Here is a 17,525-nt window from a genome sequence, read left to right on the forward strand (position 1 = left end):
TCAATAAAAACACTTTTATTACAATCGCTTTGACAGTTAGTAGTTTATTTACAGAATTTCTCATGCTCCGACATAAAAGATGAATGTTAAGTAGGTTACAAATTAACTCAGCTGTTGTACACAAAGTTAAGGCCTTAAACACTTGTAAAATAAAGTATACTTTTATAAGTACATGGAAAACGTCATGTTTGATGTGCCCACCTCAGACTGCAGCTGTAAATTGACTAAGATCCTCGTAATGATGTTTAACTTGTATATTAAATACATCCATGGGTTCTTTTATGTTCATTTTGTTTCCACATTAGTCACTAATTAAACAAAAAAACTAACTTGTGGAGAGGAAAACATGTTTGTGATCTCTTTATTTATCTTATGTCTCAGATTCTTGGTCATAATTCTTGGTCATAACATGAGTTCAGAGAACAAGACTTTGGGTCTGAGAAAATGAAATGTAATAATTTAAAATGGATTAATAAGGGTTTTGTTCCTTGAACTTGTTTAATCAAAGTTATATTTCTGATGCATGGTGTTTGAAATGATCCTGGAATAAAGAAAAAGATGAGCAGCCGTGTCACACAGGCCTTTCACAGTTAAGACAAGTACAAAGAAAAGGCAGAAAAATTGAAGTAACTTCATGTCGACTTGTCACACACAGTACAGTACTGTGCTGTAGTATCAACCTTCCAGATCTCTCAGGTCTTCTGGTTCTGGTCTGCTCTGCAGAACCAAATCCAGCTTCTATGCACCACAAATCTGGAATGAACTTCCAAAAAACTGCAAAACAGCTGAAACCCAGAGTAACTTTAAATCTAAACACCCACCTGTTTAGAGTTGCCTTTTGCTCCCAAACATATCTGATGAGTAATGATGGCACCTGGAAAAATTTGATGTTTCAGTTGATTTTTGTGTTTTTATTACGTAAAGCACTTTCAAATGCCTTGCTGCCGAAATATGATCCACAAATAAAATCCAATTTGTTTTTTTTTTTGGATAACTTTTTGTAGTATCTTCATCAAGAGAGGACAAGGATATCATGAAGAGAACGCCAACTAAAAAGGCTAAATAACGTGACTTCTTTAAGTGAATAACATCTATTTCTCAAAACAACCAAAAAAAAATAACCCCTATTTTTGTCAAAGGGAAACAGATTGAGGAGTTTTGCCTTCACCCTCTGAATACTTCAGCTTTTTCTGGTCCATTTTGCAGTGATGTGAAAAACTCAACAGTTCCCTCAACCTAGATTTTCTTCAGGTGACTGTCGGTGAAGTTTCGCCAAACCTCTCCGTCTGATTCTAAGTTTGGCAAGAAGGCGAAGAAATCACTGGAACTGAAGCTGCTGACACATCAAATGCCTTAGTGTTAAAAACACGCATGAATACACAAACCTACACTTTTATGTTAACTTACAGACAAATATGTTGACAATCCACCTAAGAGACGTGTAAAATAACCTTTAAATTAATCTTTCTGTTTTGAAAATGTAATACAAATCCAACCCTTAATTGGAGAACATTTACCAATCAGGAAAATAATCTCGTTTTCCATTTATGACATCTGGATCCTGCAGACTCCAAGTTCTTCCCTACATGATCACAGATCCACCACTATGCTTAACTTTGGGAATGAGGCAAATTTACAAATGTTTTTCCTTTGTTTCAGGCTTAATTTTACTTTCATCTGACCAAAGCAGATATTTCCAGTTAAAGTCCCAGTAGTGTTTGTGATGGTAGGTCTGATGAGGCTTTTCTCTGGCATAAAATCAGATTTACAGGTCTGGAACAAAAACTAAGAGCCCACAGCACTGAACCCCATTGAAAACCTCCTGGTTATTCCACCAGACATTGTTTTCTGAACTCTTCCTGAGTTAAATCAATCGTATTAATGTTCCTAAATGAACGTCAACTTGTTTTCTTTGCATTATTTGAGGTCAGAAAGCACCTTTTGTTATTTTGACCACTTCTCATTTTCTGCAAATAAATCCTAAATTTGTGCTTTGAATTTCAGACATGTTGTCAGTAGTTCATAGAACAAAAGAACAAGAAAAGAATATGTTTGACTGAAACATATTCCTACAAAAAGTAAAATCAGAGAAACTGATCATTTTAAGTGGTGCCTTAATTTTTTTCCAGAGCTGCACGTCCAAAGAAGCCAGAAAATTGTAACGTGATAATAAATCTATTTTTCAAGTTTGGATTTACTGAAAAAGCATCTTATGTTTCAGTTTAGATCATTTTTAATATCACCACCTTCCTAAAATAAAAGCCTCATATATTATTGCAAAGAGGTAAAAAAAAAAAAAAAAATCACTTTTGATATAATTTTATGACTTCATAACATAAATTAATTTTTTTATACTCGTTTAATTATTGGATTTTCCGTTCATTTTAAGTTAAACTGTGGCAGTGTAATAAAAAATAAAACTAAGCCATTTTACAAACCAGACTGTAAAAAAAGTTTATAGTTTACAGTAAAATACCGACAGCTGTGGTTGCAAGGAATGTACCGTATGAAAACGGTAAAATCCGTATTAAAAGTCTGTATAAATACAGATTTTACTGAGTAAATGCGGTAAATTAGACGTTTTTTACACACCAGGGTTGTCAGCAATATTGCCTGCATCTGTAGATAATGGAAGACTAATAATATATGACATAAGGGGAGCTAATTAAAGCGGTTTATAAAAAACAACGTTATATGTATAACACAAAACTTAAAAAGATTCTCTATGTAGCTGCCTGGAGCAATACTTGTTTAAGTCCCATAAAAAAAAAAAAACAAAAAAAAACAAACAAATATCTGGCCCGTCAGTGTCAGGCCTGAAAGTGCTGAAATCATCTTTGGATGATCCCGTTAATACTTCCTCTTTAGCAACAAAGAGAAGAAGGAGAAACTCGTCAGACGAGAACCTCTTCGCCAAATGATTCCTGCCTCCATTTGGAGCCGAGCGGTCCGTCAGGCAGTAGGAGTCTGTGGTGGGAGGAACGACGACGGCAGTGGAGCTCAGATGAGGGAGATCCGAATGGGAATATTGGGAGAACCTGTCCTATTCTGAGGGGAATGATGGGACATGACGTGCTCCACCATCGCGTGTTTCGGCATGTGCTTCATGAGGTACGTCTCCTGGAGAGAAGAAGAAAACTAAATGTACACTGAAAAACACAGTGGTTTTAGAGCTGCTTTTTATTGTGGCTGAACTTAGATTACTTTATAAAAAATATCACAAAAAGCACCAAAATACCCGAAGCTCCAAATATGATACACAGGTTTTAAATGCAACATACCAAATACATTTCTAAGTTATTGTGCACTGTTTCAAAACATGAAGCATTAAATGAATATATATATATATATATATATATATATATATATATATATATATATATATATATATATAGCCAGAGCTAAGATCCTGTGGGACTTCCAGATCCAGACAGACAGAATGGTAATGGCTAACCAACCAGACATTGTCGTAGTGGATAAACAACAGAGGAAAGCCGTTGTGGTAGATGTAGCAATACCAAGTGATTGCAACATCAGGAAAAAGGAGCACGAGAAACTGGAGAAATACCAGGGCCTCAGGGAAGAACTGGAGAGGGCCTGGAAGGTGAAGACCACAGTGGTGCCTGTGGTCATCGGGGCCCTCGGGGCAGTAACCCCCAAACTGGAGCAGTGGCTACAACAGATCCCAGGAACAACATCAGACATCTCAGTCCAGAAATGTGCAGTCCTTGGCACAGCCAAGATACTGCGCAGAACCCTCAAGCTCCCAGGCCTCTGGTAGAGGACCCGAGCTCAGAGGATAAGAACCACCCGCGGTGGGTGAGAAGGGAATATTTTTTTTTTATATATATATAGAGCCAACTGCAAACCACTTGCACAAGTGTCCATCAAATGTGGCATATACCAAGGAGATGCTCTGTCCCCGCTACTGTTCTGCATAGGCCTGAACCCCCTCAGCCAAATTATCAACAAGACTGGCTACGGATACCGACTCAAAAATGGGGCCAACATCAGTCACCTTCTCTACATGGATGACATCAAGCTGTATGCCAAGAGTGAGCGAGACATCGACTCACTGATCCACACCACCAGGATCTACAGCACGGACATTGGATGTCATTCGGACTAGAGAAGTGTGGTCGGCTGATCACAAAGAGGGGGAAGGTGATCCGCACAGAAGGAGTCTCACTCCCACAAGGAACAATAGCAGACATAGAGGACAGCTACAAGTACCTAGGTATACCACAAGCAAATGGCAACCTCGATGAGGTCACAAGGAAAGGAGCCACAGCTAAATACCTCCAACGAATAAGGCAAGTCCTGAGAAGCCAGCTCAATGGCAAGAACAAAATCCGTGCGATAAACAACAAAGAGAAGAAGAAAAAAACTCGTCAGACCAGAACCTCTTCGCCAAATGATTCCTGAATCTGTTTGGAGCCGAACGGTCCGTCAGCCACTGAACATAAAATGCTTGATAAGTTCATCTACTAAAGTTGAGTAAATGGCAAAAAGTTAAGTATTTCATTGGCCAGCAGGGTATCCCAGAATGCATTGTGCCACCAGCAGCAGCAACTACATAAACCATTTTTATTTGTCTTAAAAAAATTTGTTTTAAGATGTTTATGGCAACTCCAAAGCTTCATGTATGCAGTCAGTTCACCATCATGAGCAGTGCACCTCATATCAGTTATTTTTTTGGAATTTACATTTGTATACATGAAAGTGTTTTCTTTTTTATGTTTAGTTTCCAATTAAAAAATTAAGCATTGGGTGTCATTTAAGTACTGAAAACACTCAGATTTATTATGTTAACTTAAGTAAAATTGCACAAAGTTGCTCAGTTAATTTTATGTAAACTACAAGATTTTGAGTTTGCAAATAAGGAGAACTAATGAGGTTTTGCAGCACAGACATGTGCAGTTATATCATTACAACTTCCTGATCAAGTTATTGAGTTCTGCAAACTTAAATCTTGAAAACTTGTGTTCTCTTCTTTGTATGCAAACTTCTATGAGTTTGCATACAGTTTTTTAAAGGGAACTCCCCGGTGCTTTACAGTCCCTCACAGCTTCTCCTGCATGTAAAACGGACAGAGAGGTTTCTGTGAACTCACTGAGGTGTACGCCCGGCCGCACATGCTGCAGCAGTAGGCCTTGGCGTTCTTGATGGCGTGTGCAGAGAGGTGGATCTGCAGCGAGGCCGAGTCTGAGTAGGCACGGAAACAGTTGGAGCATTTGAAGGGCTTGTCCTTGTTGTGCTGCCTCTGGTGAGACTTTAAGAAATGAAGTCTCAGGTTAGTCTTTGTGCTTAAGGACAAGCTGGAGACAGAAGGGTTTTATGAGTCAGCTTGTTCAACAAATCTATCATAAAATTAACTTCCCCGTTTATTAGTAAGCAATTATTATAACCACGAGAGCCGTTTTGACCTCTGTTCAGCTACATACAATCTGATAAAATGTTAAAAAAGCTGCAAGACAACAAGTTGTTTGGAAGTGAAAACAACTTGTTGGTATTTTAAATTTTGAACGAACAAAAACACATTTCTTGTACCATTTGTGTCATTCAGATATTGCATAAAGATGCATGGAAAAACTGCTAAGATTAGACTTTTTAAAAAGCATTTATTTTAATGATTTCTGGTCATTTTTCCCCCCACTGAGCCACTGTAGGAACTTAAAGAGCCCCAGGATACAGATTCCTGACTTTCTTTTTAGTCATCAGCTTGTGGAGATACTTTCTCCACAATTTACTTTAATGTAACTGAGTAAGTTGAAAACAAAATCTCATTTTCAACAACAACCTGCTTCAGAAAACAGGACATAATACAACAGAAAACAGAAGAATATCACACATAAAAATACAAGCACATTCATACTGATTAAACATACATATCAGAGTTTTTAAAAGCATGTATATCATCTTTGTTCCAAATAATTCCACATACTAGTCGGTTTCGGGCCCAAAGCTTCAGTTTAAAGTTAAAGTTGAAGAGAGATTTTACTTTTAATCATCACAGTGAACCACAACAAAAAAAAGTGACTTTATGGGAGGAAAGTTAAAAGTTTGGCATGTATCTTTCAGTGTATTTTCAGATATGAGCCATATGAAGTTGGGGGGAAATGAACTTCTAGACTTCCAGTCTGTGTTCCTGAAAAATTATTTTGACTGTTGTAAAATCTTACGTTGAAAAAAACTGAGACAGATGCAACCAATTTAAGTTTCTTTGATTTAAAGTTGGTTGTTACAGTGACATAGTTGTTGGGTGAAAGATGTTGGTCAGAATGGGAGTATAAATTACAGGGTACTTTTTTCTAAACATCTAAATTCTGCCATAATTTTGGCATTTCAAATGACACTTTTTGTAATTTGTCACTGTGGTGAATTATAGGTGGATCAGAACTGCCACTGAGAGCTTTTACTCTCTTTGTAAGGCACCGGTTTGTTAGGTGTACAATTCCTGACCAACGGCATAAAAATCTTTACTTTGAGTTCAAATTGGAGCTGAAGTCTTTTGCCAGCAATACTTAATAATATATCTATATATAATAAAAATGTTTTTAAAAAATGTGGTTCGGAAGATGTTTCTGATGTTTCAGGAGGCTTCTTTGTGTTCTTTAGTAAAACAAAAAGGTCACAAAGATCACATTACATGTCATTTTCTAAACAATTAACTTTGGTTGTTGTAATGTGGCAGAGAGTCTGAAAATGGCTCATGTTTACCTGCAAATTAGAGAGTTGCGTAAAAGCTTTCTCACATCCTGGGTGGAGGCATTTATACGGTCGGTCACCTGTGTGGATTCTGAAACACAAAAGACAGAAAAACAGGTGAAACAGGAAGATAAAAGCAACCTAAATAAAATATGAATTGATGAGGCAACCCAGAAAAGGCTTTTTTATATTTTAATTTTGGAAAAATGCAAAACGACATAACCCTAAGCCTTTGTACATCTGAAATGACTTTTTGGCTCTTGAACGTTGCATCAACACCAACTCAGTATATTCAAAATAACTACAACCCCTCTAAAATTATTACCTTATAAACTTCTTCAGTTCAAAGTGCTTTACATGAATTAGAAGTACAAACAATAAAACTAAATCAAAAGAAAGACAAAAAGGTAAAAATATGAAACTACATACTGGTTCCCCCTGTTTAGCAACAATAAGTAGTCCATAATTTATAAACTAAAGGGGTTTCCCTGGATCTTAAGTTTGATCGGGATTATTGAGGTAAAAAAACTAAACCTTGGTTTCAGTCGTTCCAGTTCCAGTCGAGTTCTAGATTTGTACTGGTGCTCTGCAGCCGCTCCCTAGAGGCATGCGAGTTACAGCACGTAAAGCAATGTTTATTTTAACCAGGTCGCTCAAAAGAAAAGCTGGTGGAAAGAAAACGAGTCCAGGACTACTTATATTATCAGAGGAAGCTACGTTATAGCTGCTGAGTGTTGTTCACTAGCACTTGCATTCCTTTGAACGATGCAAAGCGGCTAAAAGCAGGAATCGTTCTACTTTGCTATTTTGTGCAGCCCTAGCCTCGTGTCAGAGGTCAGACCTGGTGTGCTGCTGCAGGTGGGACAGCTGGCGGAAGCATCTTTCACAGTAGGAGCAGCGGTACGGCTTGAGGCCCAGGTGGATGCGCAGATGCTGGGCCAGGTACGAGGCGTTGGCAAACGTCTTGGTGCAGTGAGGGCACTTGTGGGCCTTCGCCTCTGTGTGCGTTTTGGAGTGAATTTGCATGTCGGACTTGGAAAAGAAGGTCAGGGGACAAACTTTACACCTGGAAACAGGAAAACAGGAGACATGCATCAGGAAGAAAACACAGAAATCAATAAATCATTGATAAAACTTATATATGATCCAGATTTTAAATTCAAAAAGTGGGACAATAAAATTTGAATATTAAGCAGTTAGTGATGAATTTACATTAAGATAGTAAGTATTTATTTAATAGTATTTGGAAAACATAGACGTACATCTCAAAATATATTTATTTAATAAATAAATTCTGAAATTCAAGTCAATAGAGAAAAACCAGTACAATGTGTTTCAAGAGTCTGTTTCTCTTCATTTTGATCATTATGACTTATTGCTAATAAAATACCCCAAAGAATATCAGATACGAAAGAATATGGACATTCAGAGAGGAAAGTGATTTAATGAATGAATATACTTTTTTGATCCCGGAAGGAAATTCACATATTAAGAGTTTGATGCAGCTTCGGTCACATTCCAGTTTCCTGGTTTTTTGTTTTTTAAGTGTAGAGGAAAAAACAAATAGCTTCATAATCAAGAAACAGAAAAACAGAACAGAATATCCACGAAGAAACTGTAAGAAAACAAACATACCAACTCTTACTAGACCCAAAATTAACAGCAAACCCAAGCAGCATGAATTACATTAATGATGACTAAGAAAACTGATGAAAGAACCCGGCAGGAATAATCCAAAGAGAAAAAACTAAAAGTCAGGGCTGAAAAATAAACTATGACGTGGCAAGACCAAACCCAATGAGCAAGGAGCAAAAGAAACTGACAGAATATGAAAAAAAAAGAAATGTAAATTAGAATAAGCTAAACACACTATTCAAGAAGAGAAAAACTTACAAAAACAGATGCAAAACATTGAACAAGAAATGACCCAAAACAAAACCACAAACCAAAACCCACAACATCTGAGCATCATGACAACAGGAGTCCTGACCAATGATGTCGACCTACTTTCAATACCCTGAAATTAAAAACGACCTTTCGTTACATATTTCCAATGCAACGTTCTAATTATCTTAGAAACAGAACTTTGAGTTTTCAACATGAACCCAAAGAAACAAATAAAAAATAACAGTCTGGGGGTCAAATCAATTCAAAATGAGTTAATATGAGTTTAACTGATACAAGCTGTTCTTTCAACACAAAACCCAGACAAAATGTCTAACGCAGAGATTAGACATTGTTGTAAGGTAGATTACACTGTTAGCTGTTACATTTCTGTGCGCTCTCATTGTTTCAGTTTACATTTTTTAAATTGAAACGTTCTCTGTACTTTCAGAGAACTGACCTAAATGGACTCACCATTTAGGTCAGTGGTGAGTCCCTTGTTTTGGTTTTCTTCATCGAGGACCATTTCCAACGGTCACAGATTTAGATTATCGTCACTACCGTCATTCCTGACATGTTAAACTACGAATGATGTGTAAAAATATCTCTGAAGAACGTGAAACCACTGAAATATGAAAGCAGTAAAGCTGTGCTCCTGTGCTTTACTGCTCAGCACATTCAGCCTCTTCCTGTTTCTGCTTTGCAGCAAGAAAAACCTGAACAGTTTCCTCTTCATTTTCTAAGTCTCGTCACTAAAACGAATCTGCAATAACAAACCGATAAACCCTGCAGTCTGGTTTTATTTGTTCTTCAGGGTAAATAGCTTGTTGATGTCAAACTGAGCTGCACGATAAAGTTTAATAAAATCTGGATCGGTTCATTTAATCACTGAAGTCGCATTCATTGCATTGATATTCTATGAGTATTTGTGTGCTTTATGGTGGAAATATCCCAACAATTATATTTTTCTCTAAATATTTTATTTGTTCTATTGATTTTCATTTCTACATTTCTTGTGCTGTTCACCATATTAGCGTTGCATATCAGGTTTTTCTTTTGCTTTAAATATCTGAAATACGTCCAAACTGGTGCTGTGACCGTTCCTGTTTTATCCAGTTTTCTCTCCACATTGTTGTTTTTTAGTTTTAAGCAGTTATGAGGCACATTGGTGAAACCTCAACACGCTTAACCCTTGTTAAACTGCTGCTGCGGCAATTGGTTGTTGCTAGGCAACCAAAGAGTGAGTGGGTTGCTAGGCGACCAAAGAGTGAGTGGGTTGCTAGGTAACCAAAGAGTGAGTGGGTTGCTAGGTAACCAAAGAGTGAATTAGCTGGTCGGTTCTACCAATCTTACTTATCTGGCCGTGAAAGTTTGAGCCCGTCCCCTGCCTACGTCTCCCAGAATGCTGTGTGGTTCTGGACCAGAGTCCAGTGAGTAGTCTACATATTGAATATTCTATCATCTATTGATAATGATCATGATATGTATTGGAACTGATTTATTGACCAGTTCCAAACAGAATACACCAGTGTTTTCTCACCTGTAGGTTTTACCCTCTTTAGCGGTGATGGTGACACAGGACTGGTCGTTGCCCGAGGCCAGGATCGGGTACGGGACCACCAAAAGCGACGAGCCGTTCTCGGCCTTGATCTTCTTGCGCCCTCGTTCCTGCTTCGGCGGCGGGCCGAGGAGGCCCACAAAGCCCCCGTTGGTCTTCCCGGGCTCCATCCCGTGGCTGCCGGCTAGCCCTGAGATGAGGTGAGGGGCGGGGGCTCCACCCAGCCGGCTGTGGCTGCTTGAGGTGGGTGTTGTTGGGGTTATGATCTCCGAAGTGCTGAGGTTCCCGGTTCTGGACGCCAGAGCCACACCTGACAGGAACAACAGTGGAGATGAGAACGTTACTGAACATTATTGAAAACATTTTGCTATTTCAGTTTCAATAAAAGCTACATTATAGCTGCTATTAGGGCTGGAAAATGTATCCCGATGTAAGTATTTCATATTACTTGATATTGATTATTATTGATTAGTTTTTGTTTTAAATATTTGAAATAGTGGTGGCATGACCTTTCCTATTTTATCCAGTTTTCAGTTCACTTTGTTGTTTTTTATACTTTTAAGCAGATATGTGGCAAAACCTTAAACTGCTGCAAGTTACTCATCAGGTTACTCATCAGTAACCACAACTTACTTAATAGGGTGTTAATAGGTAACCAGGTATTTCCTTTGCCTACATCCCCCAGAATGCTGTGCGGTTTTTGCAGTTCAGTGAATATTCTGTGTACTAAATACAATGTGAAAGAAAAAAATCAGCCCTTACCTACTTAAAGAGCCACATTTCTCTATTATTTTCACTCACAACATCAAATTAAAAGAAATGCTTATATAAATTCTTGTTTCAAATTGCATGAACAAAATTTCTGATCTGATGATGAATTTTATTTTACATCACAATAAATTCAGCTTAAAAACATTTAGTGTAAACGGGACATTATCCTGAAGGTTTAAAAAAAAACAAACATTTGCCTTAATAACAAATAGACTCAGATCGATGTAACGCACTTCCTACTCAGGAGACAAAAACAAGCCGCTAAGCATTCTGGGAGATATTTCCCACTCCTGTCCTTTTTCTTTTTTCAGTTTTTTAAGTGCTAACATAAAAACTGTAGGTTATCCAACTCTTGGAGGTTTGACAGAATTAATAAAAGTTAACACAACAACTTACTACTGTAAGTTTATCTTTTTCAAACTCACATTTTGGGTTCAAAATCTAAAACTCATTAAATTACTTTGCAAGAGTAAAAGATAGTAGACACAACTAAATGCAGCTCAAACGTTTTACAGCGTTTTGTATCTTCTGTCTCCACATTCCATAAGTTATTTAAATTAATATTTAATAATAATAAAAAATAAAAACATATTAAATGTATAACAAATGAATAATTAATGTTTTTTTAAAGAATTTCTTTTTTTATTTTTATATCTTCCCTCCAGATTTCTGAGGCTCCTCTAGTGTCATTAATTAATCTACAGCTAATTAACGAATGAACACTTCCTCTTTATTTCAAATCAGCCTTTAAGGAGAACGAAGGAAATAAAAGTCCTCTGAGGCAGGTGAAGCGAACCCACAGAGGACAGGTTTGTCTCAGTTATCGGACAGCTGGGACGTGTTCGCTCACCTGAGACGTGGTTTGTTCTGGACGGATGGTCTATGAGCTGACGCAGGTGCCAGTCCTCCCACAGACCCCGGGCTTTCAGAGCCGCCTTGTCGTCCAAATTCAAGTTCACATCTCCAAGGATACGACCTAATTAAGAAGAAAAATATAAGTCTGAATCAGAGTTAGATAGTAACTGGTTACTTTTATTCAATTCCATTTACTTAAGAAACCTTTTTCAAATAGTTATTTTTCTGCCCTGTACTAGAGTCATTTTATCATGAAGTATTGCTACTATTGAGGATAATTTCTTTATTTTCATGTTTTAACCAAAAATTAACCAGGCGAAGACACACCTGCAGTTTTTGTTAAAGTTTAGTACTTTTTTTAATTTTTTGTTACTCATACAAATTATTCTCATTTTCATCCTTAAAATACCAAAATTTCCACTTAACTTTATGTTTTGGACCCTCTGATTATGTCATTTTAAAATGATTGATATTTTGATCAGTTAGAACTTGAGTAGACTTTTTACCAAATACTTTTTTACTTGACTAATTTCTTATATGGTTATTTTTTGTTTTCAGTTGAGTTAAAATTATGCTAGTCTGCAAAATGACGGCAGCAGAAGTTGGGAGAAAACTGTACCATTTATTTTCTTTATTGTATTTTCCGGTCAGTATTCATTACCCAATCGGTGTGTACATAAACACAATACTTTGACCTTTTTGAATTCTCCATCTAAAAATTAAACAAAGTATGAAAAAAACGAATCAATATTTAACTAATAAAAACTAGTAAACACTTTAAAAACTAATTAAACTGAAGAAATTAGACAAACAAGAAGTTGCAATAAGGTAAAATAAAATTATGATGAAAAACAAAATTATTACCAAATGAAAGTTTAAAACAAAAAGATTTCTTTTAAATCTTACTTATATAAAATATAAAAACCTGGAAAAGTAAGAAAATGTTTTGAAAACTTGCATATTTGCATGTCAAGTAAAAAAGTTAAGTAAACTGATTAATTATCATTAATCACAGAGGGTGATTAATCTGATCAAATCTTTTTATGGGTTAGTTTTTGAAGAATTATTTAGACTAATTGCATGTGTGGACATAGTTGCAGTACCTGTAACAGAGCTGGAGGCAGGGCGGGCATGCAGGGCGATGTCAGGCTGCGATGGGCTCGGACTGTGCAGCCCGGACCCCTGCTGAGCTTTGGACATCCCGTGCTGGCTGCCTTCGGCCTGGCCCGACGGAGACATCAGAGGCTGCTGGGAGGCGGCCGAAACGGCGGGCAGGTGTGGCGGCCGGATCTTCTCCGCCATCAGCTGCTCCTTGATTTTATTGATCAAGACTAGGTTATCCAGCTGACAGCCAGAAACCACCATTAGTGACAGAAGAACAGCCATCATCAGTTCAATCAGTGACACTTCTCAGGGCAATGGTGCCCTCTATTGGTTGACACCAGACATTGCAGCCAAAGCTTTGAGACTTTGAAGGAACCTGTTGAGGTTTTATTTGCGTTTGAAACTTCTTTTTACAAATAAATAGCTACTTTTGAAATTGAATTAGATATTTATGTACTTTTAAAGACTTCCAGAACACAGGGGATATAAAAGTGCCTGTTTTTTCTTCTTACTTTTGTGGTTTTGTTGAATTGATGCGTCAAAGATTTTGAGAAATACATTTCAATGTTTCTAATTTTTCACCTAAAGTCTAATCTATCTCCTTTGTAAGACGAACTTTAATTATGTTATTGCAGAAGACAAATGATCCAATTAAACTGCTGTTTCAAGTCACTGGTTTCTTCATTTAGGGCAGTGAAAAATGCTTAGATGTGGTTTTGGAATGAAATCTGGGGATTAAATGACATTAAAAAATAAAATGCAAACACTCTTCTTATCAAGTATTGGCTTTTGTGCGGGTGAATATCAGATAAGCTGAGGTTTAAAATGTAAAAAAAAGGAGCAGTAGTCCAGGGAACTCATTGAAATTTGATCTAAAACTAATTAATCAAAAGTTTGAGACCGACTGGCTTCCATGTTATTTCATGTTAAATATTCACACTTTACAAAAGTAAAAGTGCTTTCTGTCTACAAGTGAGGCAGGATTGAGACAATCATTATCAACTGCTTTGCATTTACTGACGCAATGAAAATGTGAAACATGAAAGAAAATACTTTCCTCCAGTTTTTCTCTTGTGGTTTTAAGACTTTTATTAAGATTTTGTCATTTTAAAGATTCTGCTGCTTTGATTTCGATCACGCCTTGTGTAAAACAAGTGAAGGTAAATAAGCTTGTACTTTGACTTACACTTTTTTCACTTGAAGCTCTTACCATTGACTGGTATTAAAATATTATCTATTGCTGTACTTGTTTGTCTTGTGTTTCTTTTTTCACCATTGCGTTTTTTTTCTTTTTGGACATGTGTACGGAAAGTTAAAAAATACAGAAAAATAAATAAGTATTAAATTATTATGAGCTACTTGAGTTAAATTGTTCTAAGAGGTTCTGAAGACCACACAGGTGTTTATCAGTGGGGTCCTGACCGACTTTGCGGACCTCAATGAGTGAACTCCAGATAACTTTACATCACATAGTTGAGTGGACTGTGGAGTGAATTAGACAGTTTGTATAAAACCTAAATCTGCCAAGATATGGCTAAACCTTTCAATTCTTTCAATAAGCTGTCAGTTGGCATTAAAAGACTTTATAGTTCTGTGCTTTTCCAGAGGAAATCCCCCTGCTCCAGGTATGTAAACTATTCCTTTAAACTCTCTTTATGTTGGGAGACAGTTGTAGCATGCAGTTATGCTAATCTTCTCTTGCTTGCTGCTGCCAGCTGCCAGTCAGCTGTTTCTGATGGTCAAATAAAGAAACTTTTTAACTAATTACTAATGACGTAGTCAGGCTTTTGACATATTTTCTGCCACCAAACCTACACCTGGTCAGTTGAGCTAACTGAGTTGAAGAGGCTATCACAACTGACAGTTAGCTAAACGGCCAACTGCTGCTGGCTAGCTAATGCAGCTAACACAGCTACTAGCTTGTTCAGCTTAACAAAGCTCAAAAACAAACAGAAAAGCTAAACTAACTGTCTTTAGGGGACATTACTTTCATATTTTCAATCATTTTAAGCTGGTTTATTCTTTTTTTTATTATGAATACTGCTTACCTGTACAGTCATATTCAATAAATGTAAGATTAAAATTGACTTTTGAAATTAACAACCTTAACGTCTCACTAACACATATTTTCGTATTAAAATTGCTATTCTAATCTCATGTTGTGTTTTCAGGTGCTGTAAGTGGAAAATCATCATAAATGTGTTTCCTTTAGTGACCTGAGTTAGTAGAATAAATTAACTTTTAATAAGATTTTAAATTATTGAATGTACCTGTATTTGTGTTGGAAAACTGCTGACTCTTGGGAGTTTTAGCTCAAAGATGTTTTGTGTTTACTAATTAATCTTTCAATTAGAATAAATATATATTTTCAGACTTTTGGACTCAGAGGAGCCAGTAGTTTTAAACTGAAATCCAGCTTATAAGTTTATTCATTGGTAAAAACCAGGAGAATAGATATCAGGCTTCCCAGTGTGCTATTTAATTACATTTTGGTCAAAATGATCTGTCGACAGCTCAAACAAATAAATATTTACAATATTCCTTCTTTATCAGAGCTTAGGATCAGAAAACCTATTTTTTTTAAATAATAGCATAGTCATACAGGACTGTATGTTTTTATTGAAGTCTAAAAGACTAACTTTAAGAAATTTTAGTTGTGAAAGGTGGTTCTCACCTGGCCAGGCATAGAAGGAGGAGGAGGCCAAAAGTAGGGATTGTTAAAGCGCGGTTCAGCCATCCTGAAAGAAATGCACACATTATAAAAAGGACAATGTCAGGCATACGAAACAGCAGGAAATTTGCAAATATTGAACCAACTCTTGTCACAGTGTGTATTTTTTGATGACTCCTGTTTGTTCAGATTTTTCTTCTGCTCTGTGACCCGTACACTTCTGTGCGTTTCTGCTGTTAATGTGGTTAAAAGCCACGTCGGTGGCCCTACAACTAAACAACAGCGGACTGTTTGGTGCAATAATCAGTCTTGTGATAGAGTATTTCCAAGAGTATTGTGGACAGAGGCTCCTGTTTGACCCAGCTTTGCATCCTTGCACTATTTTCAGCCCAACATATTATATTGCTAGCAGGGAGGATGTTCATGAGCCAGCAGGATGAGTTAATTCTGCAGGATTTGTAAATCTAAATTAAACTCGCTGCTTTCTCTGAGGCTTCTCAGACACTTTTGCAGGATGAGCATGCAGACTTTGAGATAGACTGCCATGTGATTTCAACTGTTAGTTGTGCAACAGTTATCAGAAAATAACAGAGCCTACTAGTTTGACGTAGATGCTAATCTGCCGCTTTCTGTCTCCTCCTTCAAACTAGGGGCCCTGACTGGTTAAGGGTGAGGAGAAAACCTCAAATTTGGTGGAGTGTTTTCTAAAGTATCTCAAGAATAAGAAGCTGCAGAAACTTGTAAATAAGGAATGTCTAATTCGATAACATGCAGCATTTATTCCTAAGTGCAAACCCTTTTTTCTTTCCAAACCTTCATGGAAATAGTTGTAAAATACCTACAATTTAGCTCTGAGAAGTGAGAAGCACAATGATTGATAAGGCTTCTGTTACATTAATCAGATTTAACCAGACGGCTGGTAATCGTTCTTTTTTAAAGGCAAAGCGAAACACATACAGTTCAAGTCTTGCTCTGAATGCCTTTCTTTCCATAGCCTCTCTTTTCCGACCCTCTTGAAGATCTTTTTAAAACATTTTGCCTTGCATGCTTTGGCACACAGAGCCATTCCTAAGTCTGTTTGGCTAAGCAGAAGCATAACACAGCCCACATCTGCAAGCCAAGAGAAACAAAACCGATACATCTAGAGGTACGGCCGCACAATGCACCTCCCAGAAAATTTCTATAACGATGGGGGCTTTCTGCCTCAGGGGAGTTTTTCTGCTTTTATGCATCTTTGCGTTGCTTTTTGAGCTCCAACAAGATTGTAGTGAGGTTTTAGTCAAATAGAAAATTGCCATCTCTGTTTGTTGTGCTTAGTGATTTAGGCTGTCCTGAATAATTTTCTTTTTGTTTGCCTTTGTTCGACAACCATTATTTGTAATTCTGGAAATGAGCTTCACGTGACATACATGTTTTCATTTTTTATGTTCAGTTCATCAGAAGTTTAAGTTCTTCATCAGTTTGTCTTACTATTTAAAAATGCCAAACAGCATCCAATCCAGGCTATCAAAGACTTAATCTTTACCATTTCTGATATTTTCTGTCTTATTCTCAGACATGCCACATAATTGTGCCACCATCTGAAATCATTAATGATCACAGTGCTCATATCCCCTTAACTCTTTTCCCTTTCTTTCACATTACAACCACAAACTTTGCTGACTTTTGTGAGGATATCTAGCGTATCAACTATCTGTTGATACGCTAGATCAACAGATAGTAATAATTATCTCATATGGAAGTAAAATCTACTTTTTTACATGTGAAAAAAAATCTGCATATTCTAAAATCTGCATATTCTAAAATCTGCATATTAACCCCCTTTACTTTAGCACTCTTAAATAAAACCAAATACAACCATGTTCCTACAGAAGTCAACAATTTGTAAACAGAGTCCACCTCCATGTGACTTAATCTTCATATACATCAGGCTGTTCAAGTAATTATGTTACATTCAGTTGTCAAACATGACTT

The 17,525-nt window shown here is 36.9% G+C and overlaps 2 protein-coding genes across 4 annotated transcripts in view; one reads left to right on the forward strand and one right to left on the reverse strand.

The window, feature by feature from the left end:
- The window catches only part of znf362a (zinc finger protein 362a), a 20,893-nt gene continuing 3,368 nt past the window's right edge, over positions 1–17,525 (reverse strand). Inside the window, exons 2-9 of one of the 2 annotated variants that reach the window (XM_055022194.1) lie at positions 15,555–15,618; positions 12,880–13,087; positions 11,772–11,897; positions 10,133–10,460; positions 7,550–7,774; positions 6,721–6,799; positions 5,114–5,272; positions 1–3,120 (exon numbers count right to left, since the gene is read on the reverse strand). In XM_055022194.1, coding sequence (XP_054878169.1) covers positions 3,001–3,120; positions 5,114–5,272; positions 6,721–6,799; positions 7,550–7,774; positions 10,133–10,460; positions 11,772–11,897; positions 12,880–13,087; positions 15,555–15,617 — 1,308 coding nt within the window. In that variant the 5' untranslated portion in view covers position 15,618 and the 3' untranslated portion in view covers positions 1–3,000. Of the gene's footprint in view, positions 3,121–5,113; positions 5,273–6,720; positions 6,800–7,549; positions 7,775–10,132; positions 10,461–11,771; positions 11,898–12,879; positions 13,121–15,554; positions 15,619–17,525 lie in introns of both variants that reach the window. The other variant, XM_055022186.1, reaches the window with a different exon arrangement.
- Positions 14,300–17,525, forward strand: part of LOC129352987 (uncharacterized) — a 17,407-nt gene continuing 14,181 nt past the window's right edge. For both annotated transcript variants that reach the window (XM_055022208.1, XM_055022227.1), the window contains exon 1: positions 14,300–14,505. The gene's annotated coding sequence lies outside the window, so the exon portion shown is untranslated. The remainder of the gene's footprint in view (positions 14,506–17,525) is intronic.

Source organism: Poeciliopsis prolifica, unplaced genomic scaffold, assembly GCF_027474105.1.
Source record: "Poeciliopsis prolifica strain line A6 unplaced genomic scaffold, Auburn_PproV2 SCAFFOLD003, whole genome shotgun sequence".
NCBI classification, from domain to species: domain Eukaryota; kingdom Metazoa; phylum Chordata; class Actinopteri; order Cyprinodontiformes; family Poeciliidae; genus Poeciliopsis; species Poeciliopsis prolifica.